The following is a 23,804-nucleotide window of genomic DNA, read 5'->3' on the forward strand; positions in this document are numbered from 1 at the left end:
GCCTCCCATCCTCATCCAGTGGCTGCCTCCTTTGTGAACTAATGACTGTAATTATTACCTCCCAGAGCTCTTTTGTTATCTCCAACCCAAGCCCAAATGAGGGGGGAGCGGGCTCTTTTTTGAAATGAAAGTCTTTATAAAGCAAATTGCCCGTCTAGGGAGGGTGGGCATTAAGGAAAGACAAATCAGATACTGTGTGCATCTGAAGTGGGTGTGTTAGGTGAAAAATGTAAATATCACCATTAGATTCAAAACTCTCTGTAGTTTCTGATTTAATGCAGTTTATTTAAAGAGAAGAAATTTAAGTCATTGCTTTTTTAAAAAAAAATCTATTAAATTCGGTTATTAGAAATTGTGATTTCTACCTTTCTTGTATTTTAATCCGTTTCCTTCTTCAGGCTTTGTGTGCGTGTGTTTTAAACATTTATTTTAAAGAGTATTTTTGTTTTCAACCACTCATCCATAGTAGAAAAATTCTGCAACTCCAGCCTGCTGACTTGAAGTGAAACATGTGAGGGATTTGGAGTGGATTTAAGCAAAGAATGGGTCTCTTCTCCAGCTTCTCTCTCTTCACTGAGGAGCAGGAGCTGCAGAGCCACCTGCCAGTGGCGCGAATGGCCAACCCACGAAGTCTTTACACCCCTGGAGTTGTCACGTGGATCCACTGGAGCATTGGAGCTCGGAGCTTGGGAAAGAGAGTGGAATGCAGGCCTCTGTTCCTGTTAACCTGGTGGCCGCAACCTGGAGCAGGCTTCTCGGCACAGCAGGCTCTGAGCCAAGCCAAAGGCCAACGGGCCAGCACCCTTCCCCGCACCCACTCCCAGGCTCGGATCTGGCAGCCACGGTGCCGATCCTGTGGCTCCTCCAGGCTCGTGGGAAGAAGACAGAGATTTTGTGGAGAGAATTGACTCTGCCACCGCGTGCCTTGGGGCACAGGATTTGGGCTTGCGCTAGGCCACCCCGAGTCCTGTGACATCCTTCCTAAGGGTCAAGGGATGGTAGACTGAGGATCCACTGGTTTCTGCTTTAGCAGCAGTTTTGGTAACTTGGTTCAGTGATCAGAGAAAGAATGGCCTGTACATACAGTGGAAATGAAAGGCGCCTGCCCCAGGGGAGCAACAAGCAGGGGAGGCTGGATGCAGCGGGTCATCCTCACCCTCTCTCCCCGCTCCAGGGAGCTGCAGGGTGTACTTGACACTGACTTCTACTACCAAGGGAACGCAGCGCTAACTCAACGGGCCTTACATTCTCAAGGCACCCCCCCCAACCTTTGTTTAATAGCTTGTTGAGAAAAGAAAATGTACGAATGGAGAGATTATGATCTCGCCCATGCGTGCTAAGTTGCTTCAGTCGTGTCTGACTCTTTGCAACCCTATGGACTGTAGCCCACCAGGCTCCTCTGTCCATGGGATTTTCCAGGCAAGAATACTGGAGTGGGTTGCCCTACCCTCCTCCAGGGATCTCCTGCACCCAGGTATCGAAGCCACGACTCCTGTGTCTCCTGCATTCAGGCAGATTATTTCCCTGGAAAAGAGAAACCCCTTCCCACCAAGTACCAGAATAGTGAATCTCCCGTCTCGCCCCGCCCCACCTCACGCCATCGCGACGATTCCCTTAGGGGAAGAGGTGGTCATTGATTGGAGGCTCGATAAAACCAGGGCCCAGGGAGGTCATGCTTTCTTTCCGCTTTTGGAAGGCTCAGATTGCTTGTTTATTGGAAACTCTATGCAGGCTTCTCACGCACACACCGATTCCCCTGACGGGTAAGCAGCGGCCCTTCCATGCTTTCGCCGATCAAGGTCACCGAATGACCCGACCGCATCCCCCATCAGCCATCAGCCATCAATCCTGCTGGCTCTAGTTGTTCTTCTTTGCCTCCTTCCAAGAAGTTTCCATTCGTATTATTTCTCTGCCCAGCCTGAGGTTCTTGGTGATAGGTTCCAGCATGAATTTTAATTGCCTCAACCAGCAGTCTTTCTCCCAAGCCATCAGTCAGAATTTGAGCAGTGGGCTCGGCGACCAAGCGCTCTGAAGCGCGGGAATGGTTCCCAGACCCCAGCTCGGAGATACTATGCGGCTCAGTGGGCAAGAGTTAGGCTCTACTAAGGAGTAGGACTGAGCCCATCAGTGCCTAGGTGCCCTTCCCCTACAGATTCCCCCAGCCGTCGGGACTCCGGGGGGGTCACAGCGACCTCAGCACTCTCTTGAAGGAAGGTGGCGCGGGCAGAGCGCCTCCTTCTCCGCAGCCAGAATCAGACCTCAAACAATACATCAATCGTTGCAAATAAAAGACTGTCTCCGCCACCTTTCCCGCCTCGCCAAGGTCTCTGTGGTCTCCCCTCGCTGATGCCGGCGCGCAGTCCGCCGCGTTAGCACTCTGGACAGCGCCCCCGGGGTCTCCAGCATCCTCACGCTGCACGCTCCCCGGGGGTCGCCTGCTCACCTCCCACCCGCTCACGCTGACTCCTGCTCGGGCGCACTGTCTGCCTCTCACTCTCACGATTCAGCTCCCTCCCTCCCGTTTTTCCCTCCGCCGCCCCCTCGTCCATCCCGGCTGGGCTCCCTATCCTTCAAAATCGCTTGAGCGCTCGGGCGCTTTCCCATCTCCTGGCGGTGAGGACCCTTCAATCCTCTCCTCTATTCACCCCCCGAAGCTTTCATAGCTTTGCCACTTCTCTAAGCTCTAATCCCAACACAAACGCGCGCACACGGACACGCACGTTTCCTGCCCCTGTGTGACACCCACTGTCTGTCGTGCGGCCGCGCCAGACCCCGCGCGGTGTTCCTCCTACCGCCACACACACTCACACACACAAACACACACACAAACGTACGTACGCGCGCGCGCAGGGAGGAGCGGAGGGCAGCTTGCCGGCAGTTTGCACTCGGAGGCGTCTTGCTCCAGTATCGCAGCGCCGATGGCATCTCCCGGCTCCGGCTTTTGGTCCTTCGGATCTGAAGATGGCTCGGGGGATCCCGAGAACCCCGGCACAGGTAGGAGAAACAGGACCTGCAGGCAGAGAGCTTTGCGGGCCGACTGGGATTTGCGGGGCTGGGGTAGATTGAAGGAGGTTTTCCCACCTGCAACAGGAAACTTCGGACGCTTAGCCCTGCCCTCGGGGTGGGTCCTTGATGACCCAACAGTCTAAACCCCACAGGCTACCCTCTGGTCCTTTCCGCTGAACTCTGGGAGAGCCTCTAAACACGGCGGTGTCTCCTTGACACCGAATTCCTGGGCCTGGGATGCTGCCACGGTCTTATTGTCTGGAGAGAGAGAGGCGGTGGGGAAAAGGAAAATTGGAAAGGGGAGAGAATTGTTGATCCGAAAGGAGAGCCTGCGAGGAAATGGACGGCCTCGGGTGTCGCGGAAAACTCGCCCAAGCGAGGCAGGAAGGAGACTTTGCCCTCACCGAGTGGTACCTGAAAGGCAAGTGCAAAGAGCCACAGTGTCGGCCGCTTCTGAGGAAACAGCCAAGGGTCGGGGCGGGCAGCCAGGCTCCCGCCACCTCTGGCACCTGCTCGCTGTGCGGGCCCCAGGCAGGCTGCCCTTCCCGGAGCCTGGGTTTATTGACGTCGTTCACAAAGAACGAAATTTCACACGTGTGTCTTGCCGTTTTCTTTCTGCCTTGCTGTCCTCCCACCTGTCTTGCCTTGCAGCCAGGGCCTGGTGTCAGGTGGCCCAGAAGTTCACGGGCGGCATCGGAAACAAACTGTGCGGTGAGTGCCTGCGCGGGTGCCCAGGGGAGGGAGGCGGACACGACCAGGCACCACGGAGCCCGAGGAGGTCAAAGCCACCCTCTCACCTCCGCACCCCGTCAGGGGTCGGGTATTCTTGATCTGGGGACCAGGGATGGGGGGCGGGTGCTGGGAGCCTGACCGAGCGCTCCTTGTCCTTGCCCAGCCCTGCTCTATGGAGACGCTGAGAAACCTGCAGAGAGCGGCGGGAGCCAGCCCCCGCGGGCTACCTCCCGCAAGGCCGCCTGTGCCTGCAACCAGAAGCCCTGCAGCTGCCCCAAAGCGGAGGTCAACTATGCACTTCTACACGCAACAGGTAAGGGCGCCTCTCGGGGTCCCTGGAGCTTCTGCCCCTCGCCCTGCCCCGTCCACCGTGGCCAGGAGGGACCCGGCGCCTGGAGCCTGGGCCGGGACGTCGAGGTGAAGGGCAGAAGCAGACCTTAGGAGAATGTTCAGCAGACCTCGAGAAACGCTGGGCCTGCCCCTCGGTCGGACCCAGACCCGGGCCTCTGCGTGGCCCGGGATTCCAGGCGGGCTCCGGGGCCGCGGCGCTCTGCGGCCAGCGCCGCCCTCGGGTCACGGTGTGGCCGAGGCGACCCGGCGCACCCTAGCTCCAGGTCCTGTTCTCCGTGCCGCCGAGGTATCGGGTGCGATGTGGTTTCTTGTTCAAAATAGCTTAGACTTTCTAGGTCTTCAGATCGCAAGAGTAATTTGTATCTGTGATTTCAGGAGAAAGATTCACATGAAACCTGCACGCAGTTTTACTCTCGTGCTTGCACACCCACTGTGCGAACGCGCGCGCGCGCGCGCACACACACACACACACACAGACACACTGACTTTGGAAACAACGGGCCTTCGTTAATAAGCCAGAGATCCTATGGTGCGATAGGATAATAGTAAGTCAAATGATAACCAAAATCCTATGAACCATTTTGCCCGATTTACCCAAAGGCATTCCTCAAACATTCCTGACTTGAAGTGATCGTTTAAGATGACTTATTGAGAAATACCGTTTATCAAGAACCCCGGCGAAACAGATGAATGGAGGTATATTCTCTTAAAAAAGAAAAAAAAAGATAGGAAAAGGAAGCAAATTAGTTATGAACTGAAATGCAAAAAATAATTTGGGATAAGGAAAGAAATCGTATTTTTTTCATTCCTTCATTTTTGAAAAATACCTCCCCTTTAAAGAAGAATCTCTGCTTTTCCAGAAGCTTTTTTTTTAACATAAAATCTCGGTTCAGAGAGAAAGTGTCAAATGAAGAACTTGCCTGAATATTTTCATTGTAAAATTAAAACGTGGCATTTTGATTCCATTCTTAGATCTGCTACCAGCGTGTGACGGAGAAAGGCCCACTTTGGCATTTTTGCAAGAGGTTATGGACATTTTGCTTCAGTATGTGGTGAAGAGTTTTGATAGATCAACCAAAGTGATTGATTTTCATTATCCTAATGAACTTCTTCAAGAATATGATTGGGAGTTGGCAGACCAACCACAAAATTTGGAGGAAATTTTGATGCATTGCCAAACAACTCTAAAATATGCAATTAAAACAGGTATTGTCCGATCAGAAATAATAAAGCTCTTTTTTCTTTTATGATTTTTATTTTTTTCTATGAAAATGTTTTCTTTTATGGAGTTATTGATAATTTCAATTTTACAACGTTATTTTCATCATTAAAAATGTCATAATTAGAATGATTAACATCAAAAGCACTCTTTACTGTTATTGTTCATGGTTTTGAAGTCAGAAATGTTACCTAAGTATAAATCATCAGATTTTACATTGCACTATTTGGCCATGGAAATTATCCACTGATGTAGAAGCAGCCATTTGTCAGTAGAGGCCAGTAGAAGTGACTCTACTATAGAGAAAGAAAAAGAAAGAGAATCTAGGAATGAAGGCATAAAAGGCATGATCCAAACAAAAGCCCAAATACCAGGTCAGTGCTGGTATTTCCTTGGCATAGAAAAGAATAGAAATTGAACAAACCATCCTGTGTAATGGTTGAAGCAGAGGGGTAATATTTTGGCATTGTCTCGGAAGACTAAGACTTCAGATTTGAACTCCGGCTTTTCTCTATTTTTGAAGAAATGTACACAAAAGAAAACACAATACAAACTAGCTTAACAATTCAGCCATGTTATACAAGGATGTATGTGCTTCCTAACCACTCTGCATAGAAGATAAAGAAAAACAAGGATAGAAGGGACTCAGATATCCTTAGGGACAATAGTTTTAGTGTATTTTGTGTGTGTGTGTGTTTTAATAGTAGTCTCGATACTCTATCCATTTTTAGCCCCAGGTGTAACATATATGTGAGTGCATTCTAAGCTTTCATTCTAGCTACACAAAGTCAGCTATTCATCTCCCCAGGTCATGATTACCCCTGCCTTTTCTGCTTTGCCTCTAATCATCCTGATACATGGTGGCCATACACTTCATTAAAGCAATAAAAATAAGCATGAATGGATTTGGAAGGGAGGGAAGATCTTGTGGATATAAATTGATTTGAAGCCTTAGAAAGATTTGCTAACAAATAAATATGTAAAATATCACAAAACATTGATTACTCTAGAAACATAATCCTTTTCTCAGCAAATTTAGAATTACATGAATTATCAGTATGATTCTAATCAAAAACAAATTTTAAGAATGTTTGTTGTGTGACTTTTAGCCCTTTGTTTTGCTATATTTTTGTTTTTGTGAGTTCTTTTTATTAACAGGATAGATATGCATAGAAGCCTTGGGGAATTGATTTCCTATACTATTATTGTCCACTTTTGTGAAACTATAGACTTAGAATTAAATACATAGGACAAAGAATTTCACTTGGAGATTTCTATCAGTCTATGGAGTATGATTTTTTTAAGGCACCTTAGATTTCATTCTCAATTATATTGACAGAGAATCCACATGAGGTATATACAAGACATTAAAGATGTTTTTTTCTTCCATGTTTTGTATATCTGTACGTGCAAGCCTGAGCAATGTTTTTAATTCATTTTTGTTTGACCTACTCCCCAACCTAACATTTAAATACATTAACAGTAATTTTCTACCTATTATTTTTATTGCTACCAAGCCAAAAAGAATCTATAAAGGTGTTTTCATATCTTCATCCTTAAAAGCTGATGGGGTCTGAAATGCAATTTAAAGAGTTAAGATAATGACAATTGCAGGTCAATGAAAGCAATAGTTCTGTCAATGTTCCATTTAGTGTTGGGAAAAGATGGGCCAATTCAATACTTAGATTTTGCCATAATGTTTGTGAAACTGTTGGTCAGTGTAGCTCTAATATGTTTTTTTAAAGGTCAGAAAAAATATGATTAAGTTGGATTTCTGACCAAGGCATATCAATATTAATTCAGTACAACATTATTTATAATATATATGGTCTTCTGTTCCTTCCTCCCATCCCCAATAATATGTCAAATAATTAACAGCTGCTGCCTTCCTTTTTGACTGGCAAGTTTATAGGTTTCATGTATAACTTGTATTTGACAACTAGTATTTAAGTTCTGTGAAGTAGTTTCTGTCACCGCTACCATTAGATGTGTTAATGTTCCTTGGGAGATTCCTGTATAAAAAGCATGTTACTACTGAGAGTCCATAACCTAATTTCCACTTAGACTCCAGGCTTAGAGAGAAGAGAGGGGAGGTGGGGAAATCTTTATGCATTGTTAAAATTACCTCTGTAAGAAATATTGGAATAGAACATGGAAAAGTGTGGAGAATGATAAAATTCTGAAATAATTAGGCTTTGCTGGGTCATTAGGTTTGGTGTTAGTGGTGGTGCCTGGGGAGTGGAGGGATTCATGAACCCAACCATGAGACAAAGGGATTGAAGCGTCAGTAAATGAGCTGTCCTTGTGTATGTGTTGCTGGTCTAGAGAGAACAGTCTGGACCAACTTGGGGACTGTGGACACCAGGGTCAGAGCTGCCTGGGGCTGGCAATTCAGAGTCTGTTCACCCTTCTTGGCTCATCTGCTGATCTGTGGGGAGCAGTCCAGAGGCACAAACAGCGCCTGGATTCAAACTCGCTGTCTCTGAGGCGGCAGCGCATGGCCATCCGACTCCTTAGCAGGGCGCTGACTCGCAGCACAGAGCCGGGTGGGGGCAGCAACAGCAGCTGGATGCCAGGGTGACTCGAACAGCAGGCAGGCAGGTCTCAGGGAACCCTACCTGAATTTGCCAGCAACCTATAGTTCACGGGAAGCCAACAACCAAGGGGACATTTTGTTCTGATCTGTCAAACTATCTCCCTGCATATTTCCACATCATTATCAGTGAATGCAAATTTTGAGGCTGGAGAGATTTTGGTGAAATAGACCAAGGTCAAAATTTGATACAAGAAGGAAGCCAAGCAATTGTAGCATCGCACTTCTTACCATAGTTTCCCAGAGGAAGTCATCAGGGTGAATTGACCTTCTGATAACCTGGGGCATGACATAAGTCTTGGGATTCCACTCAGTTTTATGCAGAGGTTTTCCTGCCAAAGGGTCCATAGACTTGGTGTGAGGTGAGAGATACCAGATTTATCCAGAAAATGCATAGGAGTTGAGAGAGTTGATTAACGGCTAGATTTGCTGATCCTTATTAATTTCCTCATTTCAAAGAAATGGCTTAGGGAAAGAGGAATGGAGGGGCACTGAGAGGGAGATGAGGGCTATGATTTCAGCTGTGAGCGCTAATGAAATGGGGAGTCAATGAGGCAGAGAAGGGTGGAGGGCTGCTGCAGGCAGCATCGGCAGCCACAGCCAGGAAGGATTTTTCCCTTTCCATGGAACTGTAGGCTGATGGGAGCAGCATCCGAGAGCCTGGGAAAGAGCAAAAAGATCAAAGGGCACCCTGCAAGGCCATAGGGATATAAAACAATGCCATGCCGGAGAATAAGTGAGAGCTGTCCAGTCTCTTTAAAATGTGCTCTTTCCCAGCTCTTCTCAATGTCTACGCATCTAGCCACATGCTGGAGGCTGATAAGAGAGCAGTCCCCAGTCCCAGAGATAAGCTTTGTGTTGACTTTTGTCTCTGCTCTCCCCATTGCCTACCTTTATCTTGTTTTGTCTAGGCTGGCCTGAGAGTATGTCACATCCCCAGGCTTCAGACAGGTGTCCAGTAAGTGGCGGAGGCCTTTTAATAAGAAGCTGTTTCCAGAATTGTTAACCTTCCAGGATTTTGGCTGCAAAACATCACAGATTTATAGATAGGCTTATGTGGGGCAGGACAGGGAAATGGAAGTCTGATGAGATCTTTACAATCACATTTTAAATAATAGCCTCGGGAGTGTTGGGGTGCCAACCCCTTTAGAGAGCTTTAGAGAAATCCAGAAGTTAATTAGATAAGCCTGACTGAGGGACTGATCAATCCGTTGAATATACCTTCTTGTATCTTGTGGACAAGACAGGGATGTTGGCTGTATTTAGCTTTATTTTGAATTGCAACTATGAAGGAACTCTGTTGTTTAGAATCAAATATTTGGACAGAAAAGAATAGACAAGAATTACATTTGTTCATACCAGCTTTAGACAGCCATCGCCTTTTGAATCCAGGGTAAATCACTCAACAGAGTGTCCTATTTTCTCATTTTTGCCTTGTCTTCTCTGATCATCACCCATTTGTCACTGATATTATATGGATGTTGGCATGCCTGGCAGATGTCATGGTATATGACTGATTCCCAGCACAATTTAATGGAAAAGGGTTTTTTAGCAGCACAAGTGTAAACAAGAAGTGGCCTATTTTTGAGTAGCTTGGGATTGCCCCAGCATTTGAATCTGCAAATATATTGAAAGAATGCTAGAAAATAAACTAGTGTCCACATTGCAAGCCACACTTATTATCTTTTTTATAGGGTATGGTTAAAGAAAGATTTTTAGCATGTGTTTTAAGAAATATCACAACACCAAACAGTCTGTCTTGCTCTGTGTGTGTGTGTGTGCATGCTTGTGTGTGTGTGTGAGATGGCTTTTTGAGTATGGATTTTGTATTACTGAAGGCTCTTTCAAGATTCTTCATCTAGAGAAATCATGTATTTCAGAGGCATTCATTTTCACTGGACTCACCCTGATTCTGGTGTTCCATCTAATTCAGGGCATCCAAGGTATTTCAATCAACTTTCTACCGGACTGGATATGGTTGGATTAGCAGCAGACTGGCTGACATCAACAGCAAACACTAACATGTAAGTAGCTAAATATGTTTTTGTGTTTGTATTCAATCCAGGATAATTATAATGACATTTCATAATCTTTATTCTACCTCTTAGGTAAAAAAAAAAATCTCTCTTTTTTTAAGTAGCCTCTAAAATAGTGACACAAACTTCAGAAGAGTATGGATATTCACTCTTGCTTAAAAGAAAATAGTCCTGGTCTCTTTTTCATGCAATCAAAGTTATGCATCATGTTTTAAACACAAAAAGGACACTTTGGGGGCATATTGGATGTATTATTACATGTAATATGAGAGAGAAATGGTACTAGATGTTGTCTTTTAGATAGTGTTATAATGTTACCCTGCAATGTATTTATTCACTAGGATAAATGACCCTTGTGCATGAAGCCAATCATTGAAGCTCTTGACTTATGAATGTAGGAAACAGAGCAAACCTTTCTTGTCTGCTTAACACTATAATTGTAACATTTGTGAAAGTAGGGTTTGAAGAAGGAAATTGTTCTGTAGATATTGTAATGATGAACCATTCCTTTGAGTGACAGGCATAAAATGTGGCCATTACTATGTTTCAGGTTCACCTATGAAATTGCTCCAGTATTTGTGCTTTTGGAATATGTCACGCTAAAGAAAATGAGAGAAATCATTGGCTGGCCCGGGGGTTCTGGCGATGGGATATTTTCTCCTGGTATATGATATGTTAATCTTTCTTCATATTTTTCTTCTGATTTGTCATGCCTTATTATGAACATCAGTTCAGTTCAGTCACTCAGTCGTGTCCGACTCTTTCGTGCAGACCCCATGGACTGCAGCAAGCCAGGCTTCCCTGTCCATCACTAACTCCCAGAGCTTGCTCAAACTCATGTCCATTGAGTCGGTGATTCCATCCAACCATCTCATCCTTTGTCAACCCCTTCTCCTCCTGCCTTCAATCTTTCCCAGCATCAGGGTCTTTTCCAATGAGTCAGTTCTTCGCATCAGGTGGCCAAAGTATTGGAGTTTCAGCTTCACCATCAGTCCTTCCAATGAATATTCAGGATTGATTTCCTTTAAGATGGACTGCTTTGATCTCCTTGCAGTCCTAGGGACTCTCAAGAGTCTTCTCCAACACCACAGATCAAAAACTTCAATTCTTCGGTGCTCAGCTTTCACTTTATTATGAACACAGGAATGATTAAATATCTAGCCTGTGTTTCTGCTTAGGTTAAATAAACCAGCGGTCCCCAGCCTTTTTGGCATCAGGGACCAGTTTTGTGGAAGACAATTTTTCCATGCACCCTTCGGGGGGATGGTTTGGGGATGATTCAAGCGCATTAATTTATTGTGCACTTGATTTCTATTATTATGACGTCAGTTCCACCTCAGATCATCAGGCATTAGATCCCAGAGATTGGGATTAAGTACATGTGACCATTGACCATGCATCCAAGTCAACTACCCCATGCTTGAATATTAATTTTTTTGTGTGTTTAGAAAGAGGATAATCAGCAATGATGTTAACCCTGTACTTCTACTGCGATCTTACATGCAGGATGCATGGATTGTGTGAAACAAAGGAATAAAGATTCCTAATAAGCTAATTAGGGAATAAAGGATTGTACTTTCCCAAGCATCAGTGAAAGGAGAAAGGTACCCTCATTGAATAAAACATTTTCTGATTGAGGGCAAATAACAGGTACAGTTTACTTAACAGAGTCTCTGTATACCATCCCTTTCAAGGAACAAGCAGGGAAGCTGATTCACACAATCTTCAAGTAGGACAGAAAGTGCCTGGAAGACAGTTTCTTAGCCCTAAAAGAAAAGGGCGATGATTTCTTTCAGAGGTTTCCCATTCTTTTTTTTTTTTCTTTATGATGTCATTTTGTCCTTCCCACTCTGCCTTTTATCAACAGCCAATGCATTCTAAGCTCCATTATGTATACTTCTTCCAGCCACAAAAGTCAGCCTGGGACAGAAAGTCCTGCTTTGGGTTCCCAGGTCTGTGTGTGTGACCTTGGTTTGATGCAGAGAAGAACTAGAAGCTAGGAAGGCAGTGGGAAGAGAGAGAGCCACTGACCTGTGGAAAAGAAACCTGGCGCACAGATCGTCACCTCCTCAGCAGCAGGAGAGGCGGGTCATCAGAATGGGCATCGCGGGCTCTGGAGCTTGGTACCTGGTGACTGGCCCCGCTGGGGAGGCCAGAGCTACACCTGCCATCGTGTCAGGCAGAGCAAAGGCTAAGTCGTGATTCCTCTTCAGCAAATCTGCAAAGGCAGGGGGATCACAAAGGAGAGAGAAAATGAAATGAAAAGACAGAAAAGACATGATGATGAGTAACAGTGGCCTCAAGGCCGAGTCTTAAATTCAGCAACTTTATCTAGCTCAGATCAGCTATTTCATTTTCTGTTTTTAAAGAGATAGCATATGTTTTCAGGTGCTGAAGGAAAATGTGTTAGTTAAATGAAAGGGAAAATTTGCCTTAAAAAAAAATCAGTGAACACCAGCTGTGATGAAAATTTTAAGTTAGTTTCATTTTGTAGGGAGCTGAATATTTACTGTCCCTTTGGAAAACCATCCCTGACTGAGGGAAGTTTGTTATCATTAGCTGGAACTGATGTTTTAAGGTGTTTTTCATGAGGAACTAGGTAAAGTTCAGAGATGAATGTTGTGTCTACCTTTATTCTGCCTCCTCTTGTAAGAGTGGCTGTGTGACTGAGCTGTCCCCAGGAAGCCAGGAGCTCCTTGGGCTCTCTGTTCATGGTTCCCAGTAATGGGAAGAGAACAGCTGCTCCCATGGACCTGGAAAAGTTGACTAAGTGGAGTTGGACCAGGCCTAACCTACCTGGCTGGTCTTGGAACACACCTGTCCCAGAAAATATACACCTAGAGAAAGACTCCTCTTTGGCAGATCTGTTAAGCCAGGTATGGACTAAGGGCTGCCAACCCCATCAATGGTGGGGAGTGGTCAGGTAGGGAAGACTTTAGCTTGATCCTGAGGCTCCTTCCTTGGATCCGGAAGATGCTTGTGCTCTGAGCTCCCAAGATGGAAGCTATAGATGCCAGGCTACAGTGTAAGATAGACACTGCAAAATCAGGAGGGGATTGAAGAAAAAGTCATTAGCAACCTGTTTCTGCTCTACTTTCTACAGTGCATTACAGAGAGGAAATGGATCATAGCATCCTCACTTGCTAATAGATGCCTTTCTGGGTAGCATCCATCCTTATTCCTGGGAGAAAGGGTCTATGATTTAAGGGGTGAGCATAGGGGAAATCATATATCTATGTGCCTGAGATCTGACAGTCCCATTGCCTGGGACTAGACATGGAGAGTTAGGTCCATGGCTTGAATACTCAGCTCAGCCAAGTTTCTCTACACCTCCATCTATAACATCCAGTGGCGTCATGCTTCATGGAAAGTTCTTTGAGACAGACCGAAAAAAAATATGTGCAGCCTAATGGTTGAGAGTCACGTTTTATTCGGTGGAAATTTTTAGGACTTAAGCCTAGGAGGCAGCATCTCAAATAACCCTCCTCTGAGGAGTCGAGGGGAGGAGCCAGGATATACAGAAGTTTTGCAAGGAAGGGCTGGTAGTCTGAATGTCAAAAGATTATTGTTAATTAAAGGAAGCCAGCTATTTCAAGTTAAGGAATTTAGTGCTTTTCTATGAATGGGAAGATACAAGAGTTTGGACTCACTGAAATCATTCCTTTCATATGCATCTCAGTCATCTGGAGCCAGTATCCTGGGTTTTTACATCCTGACCTTCCTTGGGGCAGATCACAGATCACAGGTATTCTTCTCCTTCCTGAGTGCCCTTGGGGCTCACCGGCTCACACTGGACGGCTGCAGTTGCTGATGATTGTGATATCCTTGTTTATGGACATGGCAGGAAATACTCCATGTCTCAGAGATTTCTGGAAGAAATCTCTTTATGAGATGTCACCTTCACCTGGGAGTCAGAGGGAACTGGAGAACGCCACTGCTCAGCACGTCCTGAAGGGCAGAGGGGGAGAAGGGAAAGCTTGGCTTAGTCACAAACCTGTTCCTGTCTAACAAGATTCTCAGAATGTTTGGGGCTTGTTGTTGCATCCCTTCTTGGAAGATTTCTGGAAAATAAGAGCACCTAGGGCTTATGCATCTGTCCTCTTGCCTGTGTTACACAGTGCAGTCTGCTCTGTCCAGAGACCCAGAAGCCTCTTTATCCCTCTTGGGGCTGCCAAACCTTTAAATGGAGAATGACTGAGCTGTGAGAAGAAGAGTGGGAGGCTGCTCACTGGATCATTGTCCTGGGAGGCGCACTTTCTTTGTGTCCATCTTTCCCTTTTCTTCCTCCCTCCTTTCTCCCCAGCTTCTCTGAAAATAACGAGGGCAGCAATTCTCAAAGGGGAGTTATTTTGTCCCCAGGGAACATTTGGCAATGTCCAGAGATATTTTTGGTTGTCACAATTTATTTGGGAGTGGGGAGCATGTAGTGCTCATGGCATCTTGTGGGTAGAGGGTAGGGATGCCCAGGAAAGCCCCATCACATGGAACTGTCCAGCCCAAAAGCTGGTCCCATGCCCGGCAGCATCCTACCTAGGCAGCCTTTTAGACAAGGTGTCAGCTCAGAGCCGGCCTGACCTGAATTCTATTTATCCCATGTCTCTAGGGTCCAGAAGCAGTAGGAATTGCCCTTGTTCTGACTGATGATAGAGCAGGCTCTGGGTGACGCCTGCTCTGTGCCAGGTTGCCTGCTTGCATCAGACCCCAGGGCTCACTAGGCAGAGATCATCACCGTACCTGGGCCATCCAGCGTGGTACAGAGAACCCTCCTGCTCCAAAGCCACCAGAAGGGAAAGGAACTGAGAGAACTCGCATGATGGCAGAGCCCCGTCGAGTCCCCTTTGGGTTGGGGAGGGGGGGTCATTGTGTTTTCACTTCTCATCATGTTCTCACAGCTCCCACATCAGCATATTCATTTGCTTTCACAACTTTCTGTCTTCTATCTGGTTAACAAAAATCCTAAACTATCCAACAATCCTGGGGAGAAGCTCACTTTCTTTGCTTGTCAAATGAGACTCTACTTATAAGACACAAATTCTACGGTATGAAATCCTTGACAGTCTTAGGATGGCACATGAAAAGTAGTTCAACATAGATTTAACATTCCCCATGTGTGTCTTCCTAATTATGAAATTGTAGCCATTAAAATTATATTGCAATGATGTCATTAAGAGGGAAGAGCCATCTGAGGGGAATTAACAGATGAGTATGATGAGATGGGCTTGGATGTTTATCACTCTATAAGGATTTTTAATAGTCCACAATATTAATAGCAACTGATCTTTTTCAGCTCAGATAGAAGGCACTGCATGAGCTGAAATGAAATGTCCTCTCCATGAGGACATAGGTAGGATTTTCACAGATCTAATGCAGAATGACCTACTCTCAAGCCGAGAAGAAAGTCAACTTTTTAAGTTCTTAAAAGCCTTTCCGAACGGCTCCTAGAAGAGCAGAATCCACTGCAGTTCGCGCCCCGCCCTGCCACCCCCAATCCCCCAGAGACGGACATGGGCGTGGAGGGCTGGAATCCATCCTAGGGTTGGGCCGAATACTCCTTTGGACCCTCTCAGCTAATGCCTTTGAGTCTGAGGATTCAATTCAAAGCACAGCCAGTAAGACGGTTTTCTCCTGTGTCCAAGGAGGACTCTAAGTCAGTGGAATTAATGTTGCTTGCTTGTGACGTAATGTTAACAATGATTAGAAAAGGTAACTGTTGTTGCTCTGCCCTCTAGGTGGCGCTATATCCAACATGTACGCCATGCTGATCGCGCGCTTTAAGATGTTCCCGGAAGTCAAGGAGAAAGGGATGGCTGCCGTCCCCAGGCTCATTGCCTTCACGTCTGAGCATGTAGGTGTTCAACGTCCTTTCCAAGTTTAAGGTTATATTCCGTAAAACCTGGGTTGAAGGAGTGGTATTTGGAAATACTTTACCCCACGTTTTCTCTTTCCAGAAGATGCTTCTTGGGAGAGGATGAAGGGGAGAGATCAGGTGGGTGGTACAGTGCAGGCAGCTCCTTTCTCTTTGAAATTCAGGAAGATGCTCAAAGTGAAAGCAGTTTGCTTTCACCCCTCAGTCCTATACTTGCTACTTTGTAATAACGTTATGTGTTGGGGGAACAGGAGGAGGAGAGAGGGCAGAGTCATTGTGAACTCATATGGATCATCAATGCTGTGCAGTACAGAACTCAAAACTGCCAAGTATCCTGTCGATACAGGCTTTCTGTTAGAAAATTTTGATCAGATATTTTACCCTTTTGGTTCCTTGGAAGCCAGTGAATACAGTTCACAACCACTCCACTAAAAATGGAATGAAAGGAAACTAATGAATTATTTTAATACATTATCCTTAGCATCTTGCTTTCAGTCATGTTTTAGCATGTTGAATGCCCTTTCTCAATTTACAGGCATCAAATTTAGCAGAGAAGGGGACAGCCTGAAATCACCTGATGTTTTCTTTTCCTATTGCTGCTGGAACAAATTACTACAAATTTTGTGGCTTAAAACCACATGAATTCAGTATCTTACAGTTCTGGAGGCCAGAAATCTGTGGTGGGTCAGGCAGGGCTGTGTTCCTTCTGAAGACTGTAGGAGAGAATCCATTTCCTTGCTTTTGCAATTTCCAGAGGCTGCCTGCCTGCCTTGGGTCATGGCCACTTCTTCCATCTTCAAAAGCGGCAACAGCAGATCTTCAAATCCCCCACCCCCAACCCTAGCCTCTGCTTCCATCACCCCATCTCCTTCTCTAGCTCTGACTCTCCTGTTTCCCTCTTTCTCTTGTGATTATACTTTGATAACACAGGATAATCTTTCATCTCAAGATCCTTCATTTAATCACGCCTTCAAAGTCCCCATTGCCATGTTAGGTTACATAGTCACAGATTTAAGGGATTAGGATATGGTCATCTTTGTGGAGGAGCACAGTACTCAGCCCACAAAGCCTGGTTCCCCACCACGACATAGCTCTCATTTCTCAGCTTCTCCAAGGGTAAAAAACCAGTATACAATTTGTCTTCCAGTGACTATTTCCCTAATGTGAATTTGGATCCCTCATTAATTACATGTTACTGTATTCTCAGGCTCGAAACACCCAGGTGATCTTATATTGGTGTCTTCCTATTTGGGTTTCCTTGCTGTTTCCACATCTGAAATGGGGTTAACCTGTCAGCATGGTCATTGTGCTCTCTGGTTTCTGCACGAGTTTCTTGGGCTCAGGTTAGATGTAAGTTCATTTAACGTTGCTCAAAAAGTTCAGTCATGTGATCTGAGGATAATTTAATATACTTTGGTTCCTCAATATTGCCAACTTGGGGTCTCTCTCTTCTCCATTTTCCAAGGAAAGAAAGGTGATTTAGAAAGAAATGATTCTACAACAGCCATTCAATTCTTCACCTTCTTCTGGTATTTCTATCTGTGCCCATAATTATGGAGCAAGATTTGAAAATTATGAACCTAAAATACCAATTGTCTCTAACTCAATAATTATTTTGACAGATAAGCCATTCTTCTAATGTGCAAGACCTTATATCTGATTGTTATTGACCATTTCTAACTTCCAATAGACACATGTTCATTTAATTCAAGAGGAACCTTGTGGGCCAGGCAGAACAGGGGTTGTTCCCAGCATTTTTTTTTTTTTTTTTAATGAAGAGGATGTAGTTAGCTAGAGAGATAGAGCCAGGATTAAATAAATTTCCTGACTCCCAGACCAGTGAGGGCCCTGCCCCAACCACCAGTGTAGAAACTAGATTAAAAAATACAATGACAGAGTTTTATAAACTACAGCTCATTGACTGCTTTAATATTTTATACCTTCTCAAGTCAGATTTCCACCAAGAGCTTTTTTCTTAACATGAGGGGATGCTAAACTGTTTCTTCTCCGTCCCTCCCCAGCCTAAACTATCTTTCATGATACCCATAGGTTGGGCTGGAAGGGAGTTTTGGAGCTTGAATTAGAGAACTCCAGTGTCTCCTGCAGTACTTGATCCAAACCATCCTGGACATTTGTTGTTATTCAGTTGCTAAGTTGTGTCTGACTCTTTGTGACCCCATGAACTGCAGCACACCAGGCTTCCCTGTCCTTCACTAGCTCCCAGAGTTTGCTCAAACTCATGCTCAGATGGTAAAGAGTCTGCCTGCAATGCAGGAGACCTGGGTTCGATCCCTCAGTCGGGAAGGTCCCCTGGAGAAGGGAATGGCTACCCACTCCAGTATCTTGCCTGGAGGAGCCTGGCAAGAGTCAGACCCAACTGAGAGAATAACACTTTGACATTCTGGACATATGAGCCCTTAAAAGTGAGTCCTACCCTTGAAGCTTCAAGTTAAGGAGTAGGATAAACCCCATGTCTAGCTGCCTCTGGGCTTCAGACCTCAGAGCCATTCCATCCTGTTCATCCTTTTGTACTGCTCCTTCCAACTTCAGGCCATGCCGGATCTTTCCTTAGTTTTAATGGATTTTGCAATCACTGTCTCCACCAGCCCCAGAAATAGACCTTCACAGGCTGAGGAAGGAAAATTACCAAATCAGGTCTCAGCATACCCTTTCCACAAGCTAGTTTCCATCTCTGCATGGAAGTTTCTTTCCTGAATCCCTTGACCTGCAGGGAGACAGGAGGGGTGGGGTGGGGTGGGGTGCTGTGTGGGTCAGGTGGGGAAAGGAGTGGCCAGTGGCTGAGGCATGAACTGCCTCCATGATTGTCTCTTGTTATGCTCCTAGAGAGATCCCAAGTCGCAGGACTTTGGGAGAATTGAATGAGAGCCTTAAAATCACTTCCATCAGTGCCTGGGACGTAGGGAACTGTACGTCTACCCAAGTTATTAGGTAACTTGAAAAAAAAACACTACCACCTTGTTTTATGGATGAAGAAGTCAAGCCCCAGAGATGGAAGATATTTTGCCCAAGCTTTCACACCCAGGCTATGACAGCATCTGCTCTAGAGCCTCAGTTTTCTAACAATTCCAGCACTGCGCTTTCAGCTCCTAGGCTGGCTGACCAGAGAGCCACACTAGCTGGCTGTTCTACATCCACTGGAAGCAGCTTTCCTCAAATCCTATTTTCTTCATGTTGGTTATTCTGACACTAATATAATTTCCTGATCTATTGAACCAGGGCTGGTTACTGTCCTTTCTTCTATTCTGAGAAGGGAAGTTTATAATTGGACCTGTGGTGCCATAGAGATGAAAATGGTGTTGAGAAACTGCCATCCTCCAGCATCCAGTGAGAAACTTCATACTTTCAGAAGGCAGAGGGGCATCTGTTGTTTTCTAGATGACACTCCACTCCCTCGCTGCCACGTTCCGCAAAGCTACCCATCACTTCTCTGGTCACAAAAACAGACTAGAACTTTCCCTAGCTGATGAGGAGGGCAAGCTGGTTTTGTTTGTTCAAAACAGTGTTCTTGAAATTCACCTTAGATTAAAGCAAACAAATAACGTGGCGATGAAGAACAGAAGAATATAAATCACTGAGTTGAAACAAGGTAGTGTTAAGTTATAAGTTAGGAGTTCCAAGATTATTTTCCTCTAATATATAGAATCACAAAATTGGAAATGATCTCAAAGATTATCTGGTTCAGTATTCATCCCTTGCTGGAATCTCATCAAACTCAGTGACAGGAGAGCCCAGAAAAAGTTAGGCTGATGAATTTTATGTCCTTTCTTGAAAGCAGGTTTAGAGGGAAGCTAAGATCCCAACTTGGTAATTCATCTCTCTCTCTCTCTAAATCTTTTGAAAGCCCTAACCATGAGCTTAATTCCAAATTCCTCTTATTTCCTCATGTGACACAAGCTCTTCCAGAAATAGCTTCAATGAAGCAGCATAATCACATCTAGGAAAAATGTTCCTTATAATCACAGCAGACGCTGGCATCTTTCAGATAAATCACCATAACTAACTCACTTCACTTGTCATATGCCAGGTCCAGGGCAGGTCCGCATCTCCTGGAACCATCACCGATGTTCTGCTGAGACCCCTCATGACCTCAGCCCATTTCCGTGGGGGTGATGATTCTGATAATTGCTTTAGAAAGATGATTTTCAGATAGCAATACGTTTTGAGAGGGTTTCAATGACGATAGATGTCTTTTATGTTAAAAAATGAATGGCAAATTGAAGTAATTGTTTGGCTTTGTAAAATTCAATTTAAATTTTAGAAAGAATGTAATTCTAAATTATTCAATGTATATGAATAATAAGGCTATAACAACTTCTTGTTGACAATGAACTATTTAAATGTTCCTTTACAACTTATTCTTTTAATCTAATAATGATGTAAATCCTCTAACAAAAGTAATGATAAGTTCTAGAAAATCAAGAATTGGGGAAATATAAAAGCAAAAGCAAAAAATGTATAGTAACCTGGGCAGCTCAGAAAAAGCTCCCATGTTATGCTCCTCATTAGACAGAAACATTGAGTGACCTTTCAGTAAGTGAACTAGTGAACCAAATTCAGGTCACTCTTGATACCCCCTGCTCCACCTCTGTGTTCCTCCCTCCTTTTCCTCGTAGGGTCCTCATCACCCCTGTGCCATCTTCTCCTCTACCCAATCCCATCAAAACCTCCTCTTCAGAAAGAACCTGAGAGTCATGTCAGTTCAGTTCAGTCGCTCAATCATGTCTGACTCTTTGCGACCCCATGGACTGCAGCACACCAGGCTTCCCTGTCCATCATGTAAATGACTGTAAAATCTAAGTGTTGCCTCTCATGGGAGCATTTCCACTGCAATAGGAGATGAGGAATGAGGCAGAAAAGCAGAAATCCAGCCATTGGGCATTGAGATGTTTTCTTTATTCCTTCCTCCACTCACTCAGTGCCACTGGATGCTAGGCACTAGGGAGACAGCAGTGAACAGAACAGACCCAATGTTGGCTCTCAAGGAGCCAGCACTGCACTGTCAGAGAGGAGAAGAGGACGGTCACCCCTCCCAGTGCCCCTGAGTCACGTTCCTCATCTGATGGGTGACTCTTCCTTGCTCCAAGTGCCAGGTCAGGAGTCACTGGATAGACCTGTTTTTCTTCAGGTTAGTGGATAAAGCCCATAAGCTTTGGGATGGACTAGAAATGATGACAGGTCCTGCTCTTCCCCTCCCAGGAGATTACTTAGCTCATTTCTTCCTCATCTGTAAAACGGGGATTACAATACCCAGTTCACGTATTGTTGGGAGTTGTTGGGAGGACGAGATGTGCTAACACAGTGCCTGGCCTTTAGTAAACACTCCACCAATGGCAGCCAACACTGCCCTTGTAACCAGCCACCCACTGGTCTCCCCATAGGTAGTGAGCTGAGCGCCTCCAGAGGGGGCAAGATGAAGGCATATCTAGGGGTCAGTTATTTTCTTAAGATGGATAACGGCACCTCCCCCAAAACACTTTCCTGGTGTCTTAGCTGGTAAAGAATCTTCCTGCAATGTGGGAGACCTGGTTTCAATCCCAGGGTTGGGAAGATCTCCTGGAGAAGGGAATGGCAACCCACTCTAGTATTCTTGCTGGAGAATTCCACAGACAGAGGAGCCTGGCGGGCTACATTCCATGGGGTCTCAAAGAGTTGGACATGACTGAGTGACTAGCACTTTCACTTTCCCCCCAAACACCAAGCAATACTCAAGTAGACACAGCTTTAAGATAGTTTGGATTCTCTGTTTTTACTTGTATGATTTGGAGATTTTTTTTTTTCACATGCTCCAATTTAGCATATGCTTATTTTATAACATAAAGTGAATTGACATTAGTTTTGTTTGAAGGTTTCAAAATTCTGCTCAAGTTACTCAGGGATATCTGAGGGTGGTATTACATTAGGAGGTAGGCTGGAGAATTGGAAGGACCACAATTTTGTGAGCATCTATCAATGCTGGGCAACCTGTGGGCCCTTCCCATTCGATAGCTGTGATTCTCACACTGACTCTCAAGGTAAGAATTCATCCTTGCAGCCAAGCAAATAATGGCTCAAGGAGAGAGTAGCTTGCCTAACTAGAGCCAGGTTGTTTTATCTCGAGGGGCATCTTTCTTTTTTTTTTTCTCAAATTTTTTATTGAAGTATAGTTGATTTGCAATGTTGTGTTCATTTATGCTGTACAAAAAAGTGATTCAGTTATACACATATATACGTTATTTTTCATTTCCTTTTCCATTATGGTTTATCAGAGGATATTGAATAGTTCCCTGTGCTATACAGTAGGACCTATTGTTTATCCATTCCTATATATTATCATTTGCATCTACTAATTCCAAGCTCCCAATCTATCCCTCCCCATCCCCCTTCTTGGCAAACACAAGTCTTTTCTCTACATCTGTGAATCTGTTTCTGTTTCATAGATAACTTCACTTGTATCATATTTTCGATTCCATATATAAGGGATATCATATGGTATTTGTCTTTCTCTGTCAGACTTACTTCACTTAGTATGATAATTTCTAGTTTCATCCCTGTTGCTGCAAATGGCATTATTTCGTTCTTTTTTATGACTAATGTTCTATTATATACATGTGTACCACATCTTCTTTATCCATTCATCTGTTGATGGACATTTAGGTTCTTTCCATGCCAGATGACCTCTTTTCATTACACAGTGTCATTCCACTCTTCTCAGGATCCTAAAATCAGGGAAATAACTGCTTTCAGGTGACTGGATGCATGCTTAGTGCTGGTGTTCACATTTGTCTCCACACACCACTGTTCGGTCTACTTAATCCTGGTACACACCATTCATTTCTTTTAAAACATACTTAGGACACAGACTCTCAGTGGGGTAACTTTATAGCTTTGAGTGCAAATAATAAGGTGGCAGCTGCACAGAAATGCCTCATGTGCAGATCATATCACCTCGGACTCACACGGAGTCTCTTAAGAACTTGGTGGGAGATCCCCTCCCCTCCACCAAATCGTGATAATCAGAAACCAGACTTACATTCTGGGCTCCCACAGTACAAGCTCCTTTGTCCAGCCGATGCTTTCCAAAGCAGGGTGCTCTTTTAGTCCATTTGACGAGCAGAAGCAGGAGCAAGAGCGACCAGCTTGTCTGAGACGGTATAGGAGGCAAACGAGGGGGGTCAGGAAGGGGTGTGGAGTAGCGGGAGGACAGGGAAGGGCTACTGGTTCACTAACTGGTGGTGGGGGAGGGGCTCCAGGGCAAGAGGAAGGGCTAAAGGAACAGATTCCAGCTCAGTCATAGGCTGGGCTTCAGGATTTCCTTGCTGGGCATCTGTGACGTATAAGGATGCATAATCCATCCACCTCTGTTCTGTGTGCCTACACACACACACACACACACACACACACACACACACACACACACCCCCGTTCACTCCTCTCACAAACAGAAAGGCTATATTGGTAAGAAAGGATCAAATCCAAGGATGACTGGTAGACCTTCGAGGTGAGAGGTAAAGCTCTCTCTAGATACCTGGTTCTGAGGCTCCTCAGCCTTCGGGATGCTGTTCTCTGCTCTGGTTTATCAACAAGGGGTTCTTTTCAACATGGCGCCAAGGAGTAAAGATGTTTCTCCTGGTATTCTCACAAGCTCAGGGCATCCTGCCATGTAAGCTGTCCTTACTGTTTCTTCCTCACTAGGTAGTTTCTTTTTCTTTTCCCTCTCAAGTTCCTTCTCTCTTAGGTCACTGGCTGTTTGTGGATGTTGTTGTTGTTGTTTAGTGTGAAGTCATATCTCTTTTGCAACCCCATGGGCTGTAGCCCGCCAGGCTCCTCTGTCCATGGGATTTCCCAGGCAAGAATCCTGGAGTGGGTTGCCATTTCCTTCTCCAGGGGATCTTCCCAACCCAGGGATTGAATTCGTGTCTCCTGCATTGGCAGGTGGATTCTTTACCACTGAGTCACCAGGCAAGTCCCCTATTTGTAGATAACATTTAGCTATTTCCCTGT

The 23,804-nt window shown here is 45.1% G+C and overlaps 1 protein-coding gene and 1 long non-coding RNA gene across 4 annotated transcripts in view; one reads left to right on the forward strand and one right to left on the reverse strand.

Annotated features, from left to right (window-relative positions):
* Positions 1-1,687: 1,687 nt before the first annotated feature.
* Positions 1,688-16,031, reverse strand: LOC145531007 (uncharacterized). 2 transcript variants are annotated; one of them, XR_014072114.1, is made up of 8 exons: positions 15,866-16,031; positions 13,588-13,885; positions 12,567-12,974; positions 11,969-12,155; positions 8,793-8,923; positions 8,133-8,233; positions 3,507-4,452; positions 1,688-3,264 (listed from the first exon to the last, which is right to left on the reverse strand). It is a non-coding gene; the product is annotated as an uncharacterized LOC145531007 (long non-coding RNA). The 2 variants fall into 2 exon arrangements; XR_014072113.1 differs by lacking the exons at positions 1,688-3,264; positions 3,507-4,452; positions 12,567-12,974 and adding an exon at positions 6,795-6,881.
* Positions 2,919-23,804, forward strand: part of GAD2 (glutamate decarboxylase 2) — a 59,713-nt gene continuing 38,827 nt past the window's right edge. For both annotated transcript variants that reach the window (XM_081552334.1, XM_081552333.1), the window contains exons 1-7: positions 2,919-2,994; positions 3,658-3,717; positions 3,902-4,051; positions 5,062-5,295; positions 9,835-9,925; positions 10,488-10,600; positions 15,667-15,782. In XM_081552334.1, the coding sequence (XP_081408460.1) occupies positions 2,919-2,994; positions 3,658-3,717; positions 3,902-4,051; positions 5,062-5,295; positions 9,835-9,925; positions 10,488-10,600; positions 15,667-15,782 (840 nt within the window). The remainder of the gene's footprint in view (positions 2,995-3,657; positions 3,718-3,901; positions 4,052-5,061; positions 5,296-9,834; positions 9,926-10,487; positions 10,601-15,666; positions 15,783-23,804) is intronic.

The sequence above is a fragment of the Giraffa tippelskirchi genome, chromosome 13, assembly GCF_054371585.1.
Source record: "Giraffa tippelskirchi isolate mGirTip1 chromosome 13, T2T-mGirTip1v1.2.pri, whole genome shotgun sequence".
In the NCBI taxonomy this organism is placed as follows: domain Eukaryota; kingdom Metazoa; phylum Chordata; class Mammalia; order Artiodactyla; family Giraffidae; genus Giraffa; species Giraffa tippelskirchi.